General features: G+C 34.3%; 1 protein-coding gene across 1 annotated transcript; it reads right to left on the bottom strand.

Moving 5' to 3' along the window:
* Window positions 1–13910: 13910 nt before the first annotated feature.
* LOC120200714 (transcription factor SCREAM2-like) lies at window positions 13911–15069 on the bottom strand. The gene is made up of 4 exons (XM_039201477.1): window positions 14891–15069; window positions 14648–14773; window positions 14304–14477; window positions 13911–14092 (listed from the first exon to the last, which is right to left on the bottom strand). The coding sequence occupies exons 1-4, from the start codon at window positions 14966–14968 to the stop codon at window positions 14006–14008; spliced, it is 465 nt and encodes a 154-aa protein (XP_039057408.1). The 5' UTR covers window positions 14969–15069; the 3' UTR covers window positions 13911–14005.
* Between the last annotated feature and the right edge of the window lie 2667 nt (window positions 15070–17736).

Genomic DNA, 17736 nt, shown 5'->3' with positions numbered 1-17736 from the left:
TTAGACCGATATTTTTTCGCACTGCCTTTGTTGGAGGAGCCTACAAAGCTTGAACAAATGGAAGATTTCAGAGGACCGAAATAAAATGTCTAGTAATTGGTCATTCTAGTTGCGTCATTATGTCCGCACCCAAATGAAATGCCAAAGCATATTTCGATATTTAAAAAAAATGACATTTTGGGTTACCAAAACCTTAGAAAGGAGGCCAACCTAAGGCCAACTCATCCATTTGAACATTTTTCAAAGAGCTGTGACTCTAAAAGCATTGAAAAAGCTCTTGATTCCTTTGATATTCTTTGAACTCACGTTTACAATTTGAGTCAATTGCCAACAATATTTTACAACATTTTTCCTCCTAAAACAAGAAAAAAAGAGAAAAACATTTTTCAAACAGAGTAGTCTCAGATTTGAAAGGTTTGTAAAGCCAAAGCTCGAGAAAAGGGAATGGGGCACGATCGATTCCAAGGACCAGATTGGCAGATAAAGCACGAGAGTCCATCCAAGAAATAACACATAATTCATTCATGTTGCATGCATCTTAGACATACTTAGGTGCATCACATTCATAATTTTGCAGCTTTCAGAGTCAAGCTTCGACTTCAGGATGAAGGTTACTCGACTTGCAAGCACCTTTAAAGAACGATGGTGTAACTCAGCAGCAAGAAGCTCCACCTCAACCGACTTGACATATCTACAGATCTCGTAATCAATTTCAAATAGGTTCGAGAACCAATTCAGAACAAATCCATTCCAGCTCAACTCAACAATGAGCAGCATGTTTCCAGTTAATGCCTTCAAGCCAGATTTCAATTCCACAACGGAAGATATCCGGCTATCAGAATTTATCAGTGGGCTTTTCCGTAAAAGGGGAGTCATCCAAAGATTATCTCATTTGGTTCAGACTAGCTCAAAGGAACCACCTGAAGGGTCATGACCGGCTTCGACCCGTTAAGGGAAGCCATTTTTTTTAAACAAATCATTTGCAGCATAACTCAAGGCTAGAAGGGTTATCTGTCACCAAAGACCTTCGAGTTCGACTACACTCAGCTCAACGACACATCATTTGCAGCATAGCTTAAGTCGAGAAGGGTTATCTGCCAACCAAAGACCTTTGAGTTCGACTACGCTCAGCTCAACGACACATCATTTGCAGCATAGCTTAAGTCGAGAAGGGCTATCTGCCAAAGACCCCCGAGTTCGACTACGCTCAGCTTCGAGGGCACATCATTTGCAGCATAACTTAAGTCGAGAAGGGTTATCTGCCAACCAAAGACCTTTGAGTTCGACTACGCTCAACTCTAAGGCACATCATTTGCAGCATAGCTTAAGTCGAGAAGGGCTATCTGCCAAAGACCCCCGAGTTCGATTACACTCAGCTCCGAGGGCACATCATTTACAGCATAACTCAAGGCTAGAAGGGTTATCTGTGACCAAAAGACCTTTGAGTTCGACTACGCTCAGCTCAACGGCTCATCATTTGCAGCATAGCTTAAGTCGAGAAGGGCTATCTGCCAAAGACCCCCGAGTTCGATTACACTCAGCTTCGAGGGCATATCATCTACAGCATAACTCAAGGCTAGAAGGGTTATCTGTCACCAAAGACCTTCGAGTTCGATTACACTCAGCTTCGAGGGCACATCATTTGCAGCATAACTTAAGTCGAGAAGGGTTATCTGCCAACAAAAGACCTTTGAGTTCGACCACGCTCAGCTCAACGGCATATCATTTGCAGCACAACTTAAGTCTAGAAGGGTTGTCTGCCAACAAAAGACCTTTGAGTTCGACTACGCTCAGCTCAACGGCACATCATTTGCAGTATAGCTTAAGTCGAGAAGGGCTATCTGCCAAAGACCCCCGAGTTCGATTACACTCAGCTTCGAGGGCACATCATTTGCAGCATAGCTTAAGTCGAGAAAAGCTATCTGTCAACGAAGACCTTTCGAGTTTGATCTCATTCAACTCAAGGGCCTATCAACCATATGGTGGAGTCAATGAACTACTTTACAGTCGAATTTTTAACCAAGGTCTTTAAACCGAGAAGAAGACCGAGGTTGACTACAATTGGGCAACGAGAAGCCACGTTCCAATTCAAATTCCAGACTACGGTTGACCGAGGTTGATTACAATTGGGCAACGAGAAGCCACGTTCTAATTCAAATTCCAGACTACGGTTTCAATTCCAAATCATTTCACGATAGACTCGACTTCGCGACGGAGGAGCCATCCACAACCCAATTCGACAGGGAGTTATTCTTCATCTCCACCGAACGAAAATTTGTGTCTTTTTATCTTTGTCCTATTTTTCGTTCCACGAAAAAGGACAAAGAGGGGCAGCTGTAGACACTCATTTTCGTCCATATTTTATTTATTTATTTATTTATTTATTTTTTATTTATATATTATATAATTTTGAAAACATTTTGAAAATATATGATATATAGTTTTTAAAACATTTTAAAAAAATTTATATATTATATAGTTTTAAAACGTTTTTGGAAAGAAATATAATATATAGTTTTCAAAACATTTTTGAAAATATATATATTATATAGTTTTTAAAACGTTTTGAAAATAAATATATAATATATAATTTTTTGAAAAACATTTTGAAAGCATATATAATATGTAATTTTGAAAACATTTTTAAAAAATTGTATGGTTTTTTAAAAAAAACATTTTTGAAAATTATATAGTTTTTTAAAATGTTTTTTTAAATTTATATATAATATATAGTTTTTAAAAGAAACAGTTTTAAAATTGTATATTATATAGTTTTTATATTTATTATTATTATTATTTTTATTACTTATTTTATTTTATTTTTTCCCGTTTCAGGTCCAAATGGGTCAACTGTCCAGTCCAACAAGTCACGGTCAGAGTCCAAAGACAGATGGGCCTGATCTAGCTTGGTAAGTTTAGGGTTTAGAAACCCTGAATGATATCAGTTTCAACGGTGCCGCAAAACCAGGGAGATGAACGGTCAACAGTGCCAACGACCGGCCGAAATCCCCGGGACTGACCCATCCCGGGGTGACCGGCCACAACGGCCACGAGCACCCTTATTTCGGAACCGACAGGCCTCCGATGGGGGTATAAATACCCCCACCAAGCTACTGCCATGGGAGGATCAACAGTAAAACTGAGCGAAACCAGAACCCACAGCAAGCAGATAATCATCGGCCAACAAATCAAACCACAAAACTACATCCACAGTAAGCCAACACAGAAACCATCAATAAACACAAAAACAATACAGCCAACAAATCGAAACCAACACAGCCGCACAAAAAAAAACCAAAGCAGAATACAGATACATCAACAGAAACGAAAAGACCGAAGCCCTTCTCATCAAGAACAACAGAAGAGAAGAAAGGGGCCATCGGAACCCGAAGCGTCACCGGCGGAAAAGGTAAAAAAACCAAAGTTTGTTTCCTAGATCTACGCCGGTGGGGGCATTATTTAGGTGTTTGGGCTTCGGTTTTGGGTTGGAGAGGTTGAGAGGAAGCTTTGGGGGTATTTTCGTTTTCTCGGCCACCGCCGGCGGTAGTCGGCAATGGCGGCGGTGACGGTCGGCCTGGGGCCGGTCATCCTCTCCGATGAGGGTGTAGAGAGAACACAGAGAGTTTTTTTGCTCTCTCATTTGTAGAGAGAGAGAGAGCAATGAAAAATGAGATGTTTGAGGCTTTCTGGGCCGATGTTCGGCTATATATACCCCCCCTGTGCGACGACGTTTTGAAGATGGGGGTTTGCATTTTTCATTTAGGGGTTAATTATTCACACAGTCACCGTAAGTTTCACTTGTTACAGTTTAGTCCCTGAATTGAATTTTTTGACTTTTAATTTAGACTTCAAATGTTATTTTGCTTACGTTTCAATCATTAATATCTATTTCCATTTGAATCTGATCTAGAAATTCGTTCGAGTTTCAATTTGGTCACTATTCTCTTTTTCTTTCTTCTTTTTTTCGATTTAGTCCCTTGTATTTTAAAATTTTGCATTTTGATCTTCATTTGTTTTTCTCTCGATTTCTTTGTTAATATTTAACACTATTAGTATTTTTAAACGTTTTCCATTTTCATTTTTTTCCATATTTTATCTTTCTTTTATTTTTATTTTTCTTTCCTTTTTCTTTTTTCTTTCCTGTTTTTCCTTATTTTTCTCTCTTTCATTTATTTAGTACCTATTTATTATTATTATTTTTATCTAACATTTTCGATCCGTTTTAGAAGAATTCCAGCCGATCAAAGGTAAGAAATTCGAATCGGGATTTTAAAATTAAAATTTAAATTTCTAATTCTCGCGAATAAAGACAACCGGTGAATTAATTGGTGCCGAAAGGGCGGTTCAAGGGTGCTAATCCTTCCTTGACCGTAACCGACTCCCGAATCCGACACGTTTCTGGTACAACGCAGATCAGGTAAGATGGTGTCCGACCCACCTAAATTCGTTTTAAAGTGGTCGGTGGCGACTCCAACCCACATTTTACAAGTCGTAACCCAATTCCGGGCCCAACCGAAAGACGGTTGCGACAATATATATATATATATATATATATGATAAGATTCAATTACACAGTGTAAGTAGAAAGATACATTACCAATTTTTTTTATTAGTTTAGAGTGTACAATGTAGTATCTATTCAAAATATTCTTAGTCAATTGACAATGAATGCACACACCCTGGATACGCATATACTTGATCCTAGAACCTTTTGAGAGAATAATACTATTTTTTACCATTAAGACGGCTTAATATATTAATACATTACCAATTTTAATTACAAACAATATAAACAAATTTCAAATATACACAAGGAGCATTTAACCAAACTTATCATTCCTAGCAACGAATGAATCCAAGTTTGACACCTTTACTAAGTCTAGTATCATATCATGTTCATGATTAATCCTATTTCATTATGTCATTAAGAATCACCATTTAATCCCCATAATTATGTTTTCCATTTCTACCTTAAGGGTGTGTTTGATTCTCGGAAAAGAATATGGTAAAGGGGAATAATCTTTTCCGGAATTACATTTCCACGTTTGATTCACGGAAAAGATTATTACTCGGGAATACTCTTTTCCCGATAATAGCATTTTTCAGTTAAAATGGTGGGAATGTCATTATATCCAAATTCTTAGATATTACACAATTTCCACAACTTTGGACAAGAATACTCAGGGAGTAATGAATTCTTTTTATAATGATTATTCTCGATTCTTATTTTTTTCTTTACTCAAAATTATAAAAATAATAATAATATACAAAGAGTTTGATTTGCTAAAATATTAATAAATTTGAGAATTTAAATATTTTATATTTTTAATATTCAATATATTTACTATTTATAATGTTATGGGATTAAAAAAATAATATTATTGTAAAAATATAATTATTTAAAATAATATTTAACTTTTAGTTACTAAAAAACAAATGTTATGTATTGAAAAAAAATCTTTATCCACTCAATATCATAATATTATTTTTTTCATATTATATTATATTATATATAAATATGATACTTATGAACAATATTTAAAATATAAATTTAATATATTAATTATATTAATTATATATTAAATGATTTTTTTCTCAAAAGTTAGATAGTATAACAATTAAAATATTTTTATAAATTTTCATTCAAATATTTATAAATTAATATTAAAGTTTAACTTTAAAAAACATATATCATAAGGATAATTTTCATTGTTAAGTATCATGAACAAAACATATAACAGAAATAAGACCTAAGATGGTGGACTCTGAGGTTGAGTTTTTTGTATCATCTGCATCATAGCTTCTAGTCGATTTTCAAATTCTTGACATTTCTGTTGATATGATGTTTCTCTCTTTGCTTCCCTCGCTTCATTTTCGGCTTTCATGTTAGCCATTTTTTGATCTATTTCAGCCAACTGTTGTTTTAAATGACTAACTTCTAATTGGGAAGACTGAGACTGTGATGACATGTATTGAGATGAACTGGATCCAAAATATTTGGTGGGAGTAACGAATGATCCTTGAAAACGAACCTGACCATATCTTTCAGGACCCAAAACGTCAGTAATAACTTGATTTTTGATGTCATCTGCATTAACAAGACCATAACTTGAAGCCGTATCTTCATACTCTGCCCTTTTATCCCTCAATTTTTCCTAATAATAAAGTAAATAATTATTTCAAATAAGAATGTCAGACTTTAGATATAAATAAAACATAATTCAAATCCTCTGTCCAATAAATATACCATAATTTCTGCAGCTTCAGCAGTCATAGGAGTGTCATCTTTTTTTACATGTTTCATGTCGAATTGTTTGATTCGTCTAACTTTAGAACCAGATGTATTTTCCTACAATGTAGAATAATATAATTAATTTTTGTTAGTATGCACATGGGAATACAAATCACTATGTGAATAATCTATAATACCTCATCATTAGTTATACAAGTAAAGCTCTTCGATCCTGCCGTGTGAGTAAACTTTTGTTTGCCTGTTAGCAACACCAACATGCTCTCGGTCCTACAATTTCAAATAACCACATATAAAGTCAAAATTATAATTCATTAATATTATTTTTGAAAAATACATCATACATGTCCTTTCTGTGAACTCCAAAATCTGATTGTATCTTCCCATTGATACTTGAGCATTCCATGTAAGACAGTTTGTAGCTTCTCTTCAAGGCTGATATCATTCTTGAAGTATTTCTTTTTTTAATGAACTCTTGTGGTCTCTCCATCTCTTCCCTAACACTTGCTTCAAATAATCGTCAGAGACCTTTAAAGAAAATTTCTCATACACATAAAATAAGTGTTAAAAGTAAGTATAAAGTACTATTGAATTGTTATAGATTATCTATTATAATAACATTATTACCTTAACAAAATCCAAATCCTGATTTTTGTTACTATTGGGCATTTCACGCCATGACTCATAATTGATCGGTAAAAGATTAGCATTACGTCCAACTATGCCTAAGTAACCGGATAGAAGACGTGCTTCTGGGCCAATAGGTTGACCGATATCGTTTCTTGAAACTTTGACACGGTGCCCAGGAGGAAGTTGGTATAATTCCTTCAACATTGTACGTCCTCTAGTCTTGTGTGTTCCACCATTTTCAACTATATAAAAAATTATTAATTGTAAGTTTTCAAAATGAACAAACAATTAAATAAAGTGTCAAACATTACCATGAATTTCTACAGCTTCTTCAACAATAATAGGAACTTCCGAAGAGTCAACAACATTCGATTCCTCATTATTTGTTTGTTCATACTCTTAAGAAGATCAAACAATCCGTAAATCGCTTATTTTTCTCCTCGATATGATATCTGTAATAAACAAACAACATTTTTAGTAAGAAAATGGTTTAATTAATGAATATATTGAAGGACATGTTAAAAGTTATAATATTATAAATTAACAAATTAAGATATAAAATCTTACAAAATTCTTATGTCATATCAATTGTCATAAATATCTTCATCAACGTCCTCCCGAACCCATTGAAATTGTATAGTATTAGTGATAATTTCATCTAAGTTTTGTGCTACAAAAGGTAAAGATTCTGATCTTGTTTTAATGTCACTTCTACTTCCATCCCCAATATCTATCAAGTCTTTGGGGGTATTACGAAGCGCAACATACCAACCGTCATCCATTGGATCATGATAATAAAAAACTTGTTTCACTTAAGAAGAAAATACATATGGCTTATCCATCAATCGTTGACTAGTGTGAATTAATCGAGAGAAATTCACCATTATAAACCAAATTTATCTCTTTTTATGCCTCGCGTACTGTTTACATCAACCCAGTCACACCGAAATAGCACAACCTTCCGTTTTCCATAATAATCTAACTCAATAATGTCTGTAAGAATTCCATAATAATCTACATCTCCCTCTAAAGGATGATTGTCCCTGACACTAGCATAACTTGTAGTTGAAGAAGTAACTACTCCATAATTTTGTGTCCTCCTTAATCTTTCATGAGATTTCGTATGGAACATGGACCCATTAATGAGGAAGGCATTATATCTTTTAACAATTCTATTCGGACCTTGAGAAAGCCATTTAACATCTTCACTAACTTCTCGCCCACTCCAAACCTATTACACATGAATGGTGAATTAATTTGCATTCATGTCAATATAAAAAAGCAAGACTTATATATTATTTATAACTATATGGAATGATTTAGTTGCTTACCGTCTGTTCTAACCATTCCTGAAAAGTTTCTGTGAATAACTTATGTATCTCTCACTGATGTAATCTTTGGGAGCGTGCACGAGATCTCAAGACTTCTTTAAACTCACTATAAAGTATATTATGTCGTTAAAGAATGAGAAATACAAAAGATTAAGAAATTTTATTAGTATTGAGTCCAAAAAACTTACGTTCGAAAGGGATCTATTGAATCGTGATGAAAAAGAACATATCGATGTGCTTGTACCCAAGACGTATCATCTAAGTGTGTAATTTCAACTTTCTCGAGTGGTTCACATAACTTCCAAACAAATAATGTTGACGTAAGCCATTAGTACTGAACACATCATTTCTATTTGGTCTATTCAATCTTGTTTCAACATCTTCCAAATATCTAGAGAAAAATATCATACATTCCTCTGCCAAATACCCTTCAGCAATTGATCCTTTCGGATAACACTTATTACGACAGTAAGACTTCAACTTGTACAAGAACCTATACACAAAACAATATACTATGTAAATATGTTTTATGAAAAGGTATAATCACTAGTCATTTGAAACATATAATTCAATTAACACCACACTATAGGGTACATCCATCGATAGAAAACTAGTCTATCAACTCTTGCTTCGTGAGGAAGATGAATTAGCAGATGCTCCAAACTGTGAATAATGAAGGCGGAAATATCTTCTCCAAGTTGCATAAAGTCAAGGCGGCTCAATCTTGTAGTTTATCAAGTTTTTAAACCATCAGAACTTTCTTACAAATATCTTTCATTATATTAGAAAGTTCAATGATACAAGAAGTCACCTTACTCGACATGCAACCGCGTACAGCTATTGGCAGTAAATCTTGCATTAATATGTGATAATCACGTGACTTTAAAGAATAAAGTCTCCGATCTTTAACACTGACACATCGAGATATATTTGATGTATATCCATCTGGGACCTTTATATCCTTCAACATCATACAAAACACTTCTTTTTCTTTCTTCGAAAGAGAAAAAATAGAATGCGCAACAAATATTTTCCATTAGGATGTAATTGCAGATGAAGATCATGTCGACTAAGTCAAGTCGACTCTTTAGATTATCTTTAGATTTTTTGTCGACATTGAGAATGGTCCCGATAATATTCTCATAAACATTTTTCTCAATATGCATTACATCAAGATTATGTCTCAAAATTTGATCCTTCCAATAAGGCAACTCAAAAAATATACTCCTCTTTTTCCACAAGTCTACCTCATTTGGATCATCCTCTTCATCAGACTCATAATCACTCTGTTGGTCAACATCCACTTCTTCATTAACATGCTTTGCCTTTTTCTTTAATCGTGTATTCGGTGGTTGATTAATTTTTCCATAAGTAAAATTGATATGTTTCAACATGTAGAATATATCAGACCCGGTTGTTTGGTCAGGAGCTTTTCGAAACTCTTCACTACCATCAAACATATTATTTTGACTTATAAATCTATGATTATCAGCCAACCACCGACGATGTCCCATATAAGAGAACTTATTTCCATTAAACAACCACTTCGAACATGTTTGTGAAACACATCAAGGGCAAACATAATGACCTTTGGTACTCCAAGCAGATAAATTTGCATACGCAGGAAAATCATTAATTGTCCATAATAAAGGCACGCGTAAATTAAAGTTCTCATTCTTCAACACATCATATGTTTCGACCCATTCTCATAACTTTTTCAACTCTTCAATAAGCAGTTGCATATAAAAAATCAATATCATTTTCGGGACCTTTTCTCGCCAGAGATTACATGGATAAGATAAAATATTATTGTTTCTTGCAAATCCACAGAGGCAAATTGTATGGAACAAATATAACATGCCAAGTACTATACGAAGTACTCATGATTTTGAAAGGATTAAACTCATCAGTAGCAAGACTGAGCCTGACATTTCAAGGATCTCTCACAAAACTTGGAAACTTGTTGTCAAATGACTTCTAAGCTAAAGAATCCGAATGATGCCGTAATAATCCGTCATTGGTCCTTCCATCATGATGCCACCTCATAGACTCAGCAGTCTTGGAGGACATAAACAGTCTTTGTAGCCTAGTTATGAGAGGAAAATATAGCAGAATCTTTACCTGTTTCTTTCTTGATCGTTCTTGAGCTTCATCCTCACTCACATTTTCTGCGTCCCTAGTTATCCATCAAGATTTTTCGCATACATGACAAGACTCTTGATTATTTCAATCACCCCAATACAACATACAATCATTCGGACAACTATGGATTTTCTCATATCCAAGACCCAAATCTTTTATAATTTTCTTCATATATTTGCATGATTGAGGGATTTTTGCAAAAGGAAACTATTCTCCTAGAAACTCCAATAATTGCGTAAAAGAGTTATCAGTCCACCCTCCCAAGCATTTTAAGTGGAAAAGATTAATGCATAAAGATAGCTTAGAATATTTTGATCCCTCATAAAGTTGTTCATTCATTTCATTCAGCAACTTGTAAAACTTTGCCGCTTCTCCATTTGGCTCTTCAGCACATCCACTTCTTCACATCTCACTGAAATTATTAACATCAGTATGACAATAATTTTTTGTAACAGATTGATGATTATTGTGCATATTAAATGCATCTCGCAACATCCCTTCCAAGTCATCTTCTCTAACAGTTCGATAGTGAGAAGTAGCAGGAAAATTCGAATAACTCGTGGAAGAAGATATATTAGATATAAACTCTCCATGAAATATCCATTTTCTATACCCCCGAACAAATCCAAAAACAACTAGACGCTCGTACACAACTTCACGAATGTGCTAATTAATGTTAGCACACTTTTTACAAGGGCAAAGAATCATATTCTCTTGGCTTGCATTCACAAAAGGTAGATTTAGAAAATTTTCAACTCGATTTTGATATTCTTCGCTTACCCTTGAGAAATCCATCCAACTCTTATCCATTTCGTATTTCTGGAATTTCAATTTCAAATGTTAATTGCTAATATTATAGGCATAAGTAAAGAAGAGTTTAATAGCCCTTGTATATTTAAAGTCAAAATTGAAGGCACCCAAAATTCAAGGCATGTAAAATCATAGAGAGTCAAGGTAGTCAATATCTTCCAGGTAACAGAATGAATGACGCATTGCATACTGAAAAAAAACATAATAGAAAGCAATAAATTAACCCGCGTTCAATTCTAGTTAATTAATTCCTTTAGCACCCCAACCATTATTTTTATCTTGAATATTTCTTTTTCAAAATCATATACCTAATGTTACGCTTTAGTACAGCTAAATATATCTTAAAACAGAAACACCTTATAGCGATACAGAGAAAACCCAAGAAGAACAATATAAGCCGAAAAAATTTCAACAAACAGTGGTGTCGCTATATGAATAACTTTTAACCAGAAATCATAATTGCACAAAGGGGAAACGAAGAATAAACTTACCACGTGGAAAAGGTAAAAAGGGTAAATATTAACTTGTAAGGGTCTTCCTCCCCCAACACACAATTAATATGGATTTGGATGAGAAATTGGAAGCAGTCCTAAAACATGGTTCTTTTCCTTCATATATTTTGGGTTTTTTTCTTACTCGTAGCACAAAAGATCAATCTCCCTATAAAGAACAAAACCCCAATCCTACAAACAAAGTTCCATTGCATCCTAATTGTTTCCAGAAATAAGAAACAAAAACAATGGGAACATTCAATAGTCCAGCATTCAATTACGGTTTGGTTTAGGGAGAAGACAACATTAAAACAATGGAATTACAATTGGAAAACAATTAAGACATAAAAAACCTCTAGTTTGTCTATAAATTCAAAGAAAATAAAAATAAAGTGGCTATAAATGTTACCACGTATTATAAAGACTAGGCTTTCTTGCAAATAAAGATTTAATCATAGACATAATTGTCGTATGGTAAAAATTATCCAACATATAACCTAACAAATTTAGCATTCTTCATAAAAACCAACCCCATGCAAACGGAACAACATCCAATTTTTGCAGCAGTACAAACAAACAATAATGTATAAAATAAATTGCACACTGATAACCAACAAACTGATTTCTGAATACAATGCAGTTTACTCTAATTTAAAAGCACTGAAGTTTATATTTAAAATTATCAAGCAAGTGACGCACTACGGCTAGAAAAATAAGCAAGTGAGAGTTCGACAAGGACCAGAACTTGATACGACAATCAAATAGATTTCAGGATGGTTGCAATGGCATTGGTAGTCAACCAATTCATTAGCACCAGCAATCAAATCTAAAATAAAATTGATATGGCATTTCCCAAAAGTCATCCGAACGAAACACCAACAAACTCTGTGACGCACTAAGACTAGAAAAACCAAGCACTGCTTTCTCTTTTGCATTTAAACAAATACCTTTCATTCCCATGCTCAAACTACTTTGATAACAAAAAGAACGGTAGAACAAAAGGGTAAGAGCCTGCCCCAATATTTCCCTAAAAACAACAAAAACAACTCCAATAAACTATAAAATAACCCAACCTAAGTCACCTAGAATATACCCAACCGAATTTTCATAATACCAACATTTAGAAAAATGAAAAAATTCAAAAGTGAGAGAAGGGATCAAACCGTGCAATCGTGTTATAGCTCGCCGGTGAGAGGCCTGATTTGGTCGCCGGGAGAGACAGAAGACGACGTCACTTGGAATCGTGAGAGGCCCGCTTTTGTACCAGAGAAGAGGCTTTTAAGAAGAGTTAAAATGATTTTAGGGATCGGGCAGAGAAAAATGGTGGAGCATATATTTATCCCTTAGCAACATTTTTAAAAAAAGTCACAATTGCACGTGTTTTTGCGGCATTTTTTTATTACAAACGCCAATAATGTACAATTATATCGCGGTGTTTGTCTCAAAAACGCCGTTATAATACTAGTTTTTAGTGTCGTTTTTATAAAAATGCCACTATATGTTTAGAGTTAGCGGCATTTACTGTAAAAACGTCGCTATAGAGTTATTATGTTATAGTGTCTGTTGCGGCGTTTTTTTAAAAACGCCACTATAGATGAACCCTATTGCGGCATTTGTATAAAAACACCGCTAAAGTACTACTCTATTACGAAATTTGTTGAAAAACGCCGCAAAAGGTGAACTGTATTGCGGCGATTTTATAGCACTCTTTATTGGAGCGTCTTTTGGAAAAATGCAACTAAGAACGAACCCTATTGTGGTATTTGTACAAAAACACAGCTAAAGTACTACTCTATCGCGGCGTTTATTAGAAAAATGCCACTATAAATGTACCTTATTGCGGCGTTTTTTTAAAACGCCGCTAAAGTATTATTTTTGTGGCGTTTGGATTGTAAACTCCCCTATATATTTAAAGTTTGTGGTGTTTACTCTCCAAACTACAAAAAAATTTGTTGTAGTGCACCCAATATCATGCAAGAATCTATTACACTTCACTCTGATAATATCAATACTCAAGTATATGTATTGATATCAAACTCATAAACATTGATACTCATCTTGATTATCGATATCTAATTAAAATTCAAAGTTCAATTAATTTCAGTTACTATCCATATTCACTTTAGTACTTAAAGTGTTTGTCGAGATGTTGGAATAGTAGGAGCAAATATTTATGAAATTCAATCCAAGTTAATAACAAGGTTTAGATTTTTCTTTTTTTAAGGTTTGAAAAGTTATAAGACTTAAGTTGATAAAGATAAAGACTTTACATTGAAATGGATAGAAATTAACAATTAAGAAAACATATGTTATTTTAAAAAACGAAAACTGAGGAATCCTAAACATGGTGGTTATATATTTTCACTCCATTTACTGATAGCCTGCATCACTGCTTGTTTCACCATCTGAGCATCCATGCCTTCAGCATTACTCTGATTCTGAAAAATCAAACAATTAAATTAGTACCATTCATTATTGTGAGGGTACACTAAAGTTTAAAAAAAATGAAAATCCAGAATCTGTGGTTAAAACCCATTTTTTACAGTTTACAAGTGGAATTTCTCTTGGGAAATTCACTTTGGGTTTAAAGAGAAAACAATGAATAATCATTGCCCCAAAACATATAACACACGTGTGTGTATTACTTACTTCTCCTCCCATGGCTTCCAGTTGGAAATTGTCTTCGCAAGAAACCCTAGCGTCCAACACGTCAAGGCCAAGCTCTTCAAAGGTTTCCAATATGGAAACGAGCAAACCAGGGCAATTCTTTTCCAGAAACACATTAATAAGGAATCCTTTCTCTAGGGTTTCCACATTAACTTGCTGAAAAAACATATCAAACCTTCAAACCAATATGCAAATTAAAGCCTACTTATTAACTGACGTCAGTGATTAAACTGAGTATTATTCTCTCTAGAGATCTCATGTTCGAATAATTGTGTCTGTAGGATGTGTGTGCATTGTCAATGACTAAGAAAGATTTTGAACTTCACCGTTGGCAAAGGACTCTGAGAAGTTGACATTTGTGAAGTTCCAATCTCTTGGTTCAGCATTTCCACCTTTTCTTTCAACTCTTCTATATATCTCGATGCGTCCACAATGATTGAAGTTCTATTTACCTGCAAAACACATGTACAGATACCACAAGAAACTCAAATCACTCGATAGCTTGATAGTTAAGCAAGAATAGAAAGGAACCAAGAAGAACCAACAAAGAGATTTTTAGGGTAATTTACAGAAGTAGAGTTGATGACAGAGCGTAGCCTTTGTAGTTTCCGATATACTGGTGCTTTCTTTCGATCTTTGGAAGACATGATAGTGTGTTTAATCTTTAGAATATACACTTTTATTTGTGGAAAAATGTTTGACCCTTTTCCCTTTCTTTTTCACTGCAAAGGATTAACTTGAAGGGTATTTAAAGAAATAGGTTAGTCCCATATCCCTACATGATATGGATGTTTGTTTCCTCCATGACATGGGGGCCTCCATTTTTCCTGCATCTAACCCAATTTACGGATTTTACCTCATTAATTTACATTGATATGAGTAGTAAGCCTCAGTTGATGTAGATGGTCTTCAACAAGAGGTCAATCGGTCTATAAGTTATCGTCTAACATAAAATTATTCATCCGTCCACGTAGGTCACCACAGTGCCTAGGGTTATTAACAGTACTTTAGAAATGCTGTAAGTTATATTACCTAACAATATGTAGGAAAAGAATGTTTCAATCAATTTTAATGTTTGTAATCTATAGTCAAGCGAGGAAAAATCTCATTATAATTTACAGTCTCTTCTCTCTCTCTCTCTCAACTTTGACTTGTGAATTTGAAAAGCTTCTGTAGTTCATTTTTTAACCTATAATTGAAGAAATATATATATATAGGTAGGTAAAAAGGTGAGAAATATATGTAAGTTTATGCACGAGAGAGAGGGACAAATTATGGTGATAATAATCCGTTCCCGTGAGAAGGATTTGGAGGGATTGACAGCTAAAGCAAACAAAAACTACGTTTCACGCTTCTTCCTTCGCTGCTATCGATGCCTATAATATTATATATATAATTGCTTGGCTCGGCCTTCCTTTCCAATGGATCCATCATCCATCACGAGACCCAGATTCCTTTCTCTCCACACATACATACAAATTAAACCATCCCCACAGCACCATCTTTGCACGTGCCGAATCACATTCTTCTCTCCTCTCATCTTTTGTTTCCTACTGCCAGTGGGATCTTGATGCCTTGGAGGAGGACGTTCTGGACCTTCAACGACAAGAGACGTTGGCCGAGACACTCCCGTTGCCTGATTCAGTTCAGGAGTGAAGTGTAAGGATATTTTTGAGCATCCAGTTGTTATGGTAAAATTTAGGTTATGACATTTTTAGACGGTGTACCCCTTTTGATTTGACGGAGAGTTACATTAGGTAAGTTTCCGGTTGATGGCTAGTGAAAAATAGTGGACAGCGGAGTGCTTATAGTCGATGGTCCATATCATCTAATTAATCAGATTTGAAGTTTATCAAAAAGAGATCGAGAAGAACCTTTCTTTCAGTTTTGGTTGAGGGTCTTATACTGGCCCCTAATGTTGGTGTCATGCCTAGAACCATGATAAATACTCATAAGCTGACAAGTTGAATGAATATGACCATGGGACAGTAGATTGAGCTTTGGCAGATTACGTAAGCCTACCAAAGGTCTTGTCACGAGAAGAATAACTAGTTGACAAGTATGAAATTCTTAAGGAGGGTCACGAATTGGAGGATATGGAGTTCCGGAGGTTTCAAGTAACTCCGAAGACCTCAGTGCTTGGTAGACAAAAGAATGACAATGTAATACTACTTCCAGAAGAGATTTGGGGAGATATACACTTACACTATATAATTTAAGTATGACCAAACTGACTTAAATTCGAAAACATATAGTTTAAGTATCAATTAAAAAGAAAAAGGAAAAAATAATGTCCAAACAAACTTAAATTCGAATCAAGCAACTCGTTTCCATCATTTTAAAGGTCAAAGAATCATCCAAGATAACTTATCAATTTCTTTTCTATATTAATATTTTCTATCACTCCAATATTACTTATCAAGCATGCACTTTAGCTCTACTTGGTTGAAAATAACTACGCATGCAAATATATGTATATATTGTAGGTGTTTCTTTCAGCCAAAACACTGCATTTTTGCTTCGGAATTTCTACTCAAAATATATAGGCGTATTTGCATGCATATGCACAGTTTTGAAGGAAAAGAAATTCTGTAATAAATCTACTGCCATGTCCGAATTCAACCCAACATACAAATACTAACAAAATCGTACCCACCAATTCACATGTGTTATAATCATCGTAACAAACACAATCCTTTGTCTCTTGCCTTATCCATCTCCAATAACATTGAAGATTTGCAGTCTCAGGATAATGAATAAATTCAAAAAAACGAGAATCATAAATACTGAAAATTGAATAATATTAACTTTTGGTTTAATCATGTCACACTTTGATTAGCAATATTTACCTGCCTAGGTCCTAAGATAGGACATATAGAATTAATTATATTCACTATGATTTTTCTCAATCTGAATATTACTTAATGTATTATCAAAATCTCGAAAGTGACACCTAATCATTGTTTTATTGAAAATTTCAATTTCTAATTCCAATTTTGAGAGCCAAGGAATTTGGGGTCCCATCAATTTGCATTATGCAATGGAATAATGTGGAAAAATAAAAATTAGGAAGAATAATAATCAACAAACTACACGAGTTTTCTTTCTTGTCCGATTGTAATGATTATATGCTTACATGGTTTTGATTTAACTCATTTGTCTTCCTTGAACAAATTGCGAATGGTTGGTGTAAAAATTGTGTAAGCATTTTTTTATTAATATTTAAAAAAATGTTAAATAAGTAATGATAACTTAAAGTTACTTGTCTGCAAAACTGAAATTCCACTATGTAAGTAGTTGGACATTGAAGCATGGTAATGTTTGGGTTAGTGTCCTTGTTTGTGGATAATCTACTGTCGGAGTTGCACTGGAAGGGGCTATGGCATATTTTTGGTAGACAGAGAAAGGTTCTGAA

This window comes from Hibiscus syriacus, unplaced genomic scaffold, assembly GCF_006381635.1.
Source record: "Hibiscus syriacus cultivar Baekdansim isolate YM2019G1 unplaced genomic scaffold, ASM638163v2 tig00006507_pilon, whole genome shotgun sequence".
NCBI classification, from domain to species: Eukaryota; Viridiplantae; Streptophyta; class Magnoliopsida; order Malvales; family Malvaceae; genus Hibiscus; species Hibiscus syriacus.
This window is presented reverse-complemented; position numbering and strand designations above follow the sequence as displayed.

Excerpts from the sequence above, each read along its gene's own strand:
- LOC120200714 (XM_039201477.1), bottom strand. The coding sequence starts at position 14,968 with ATGTCTTCCAAAGATCGAAAGAAAGCACCAGTATATCGGAAACTACAA. Across the intron at positions 14,774-14,890 it reads CTGTCATCAACTCTACTTCT|GTAAATAGAACTTCAATCAT; the intron begins GTAAATTACCCT and ends TGTGTTTTGCAG. Across the intron at positions 14,093-14,303 it reads TGGAAGCCATGGGAGGAGAA|AATCAGAGTAATGCTGAAGG; the intron begins GTAAGTAATACA and ends TTGATTTTTCAG.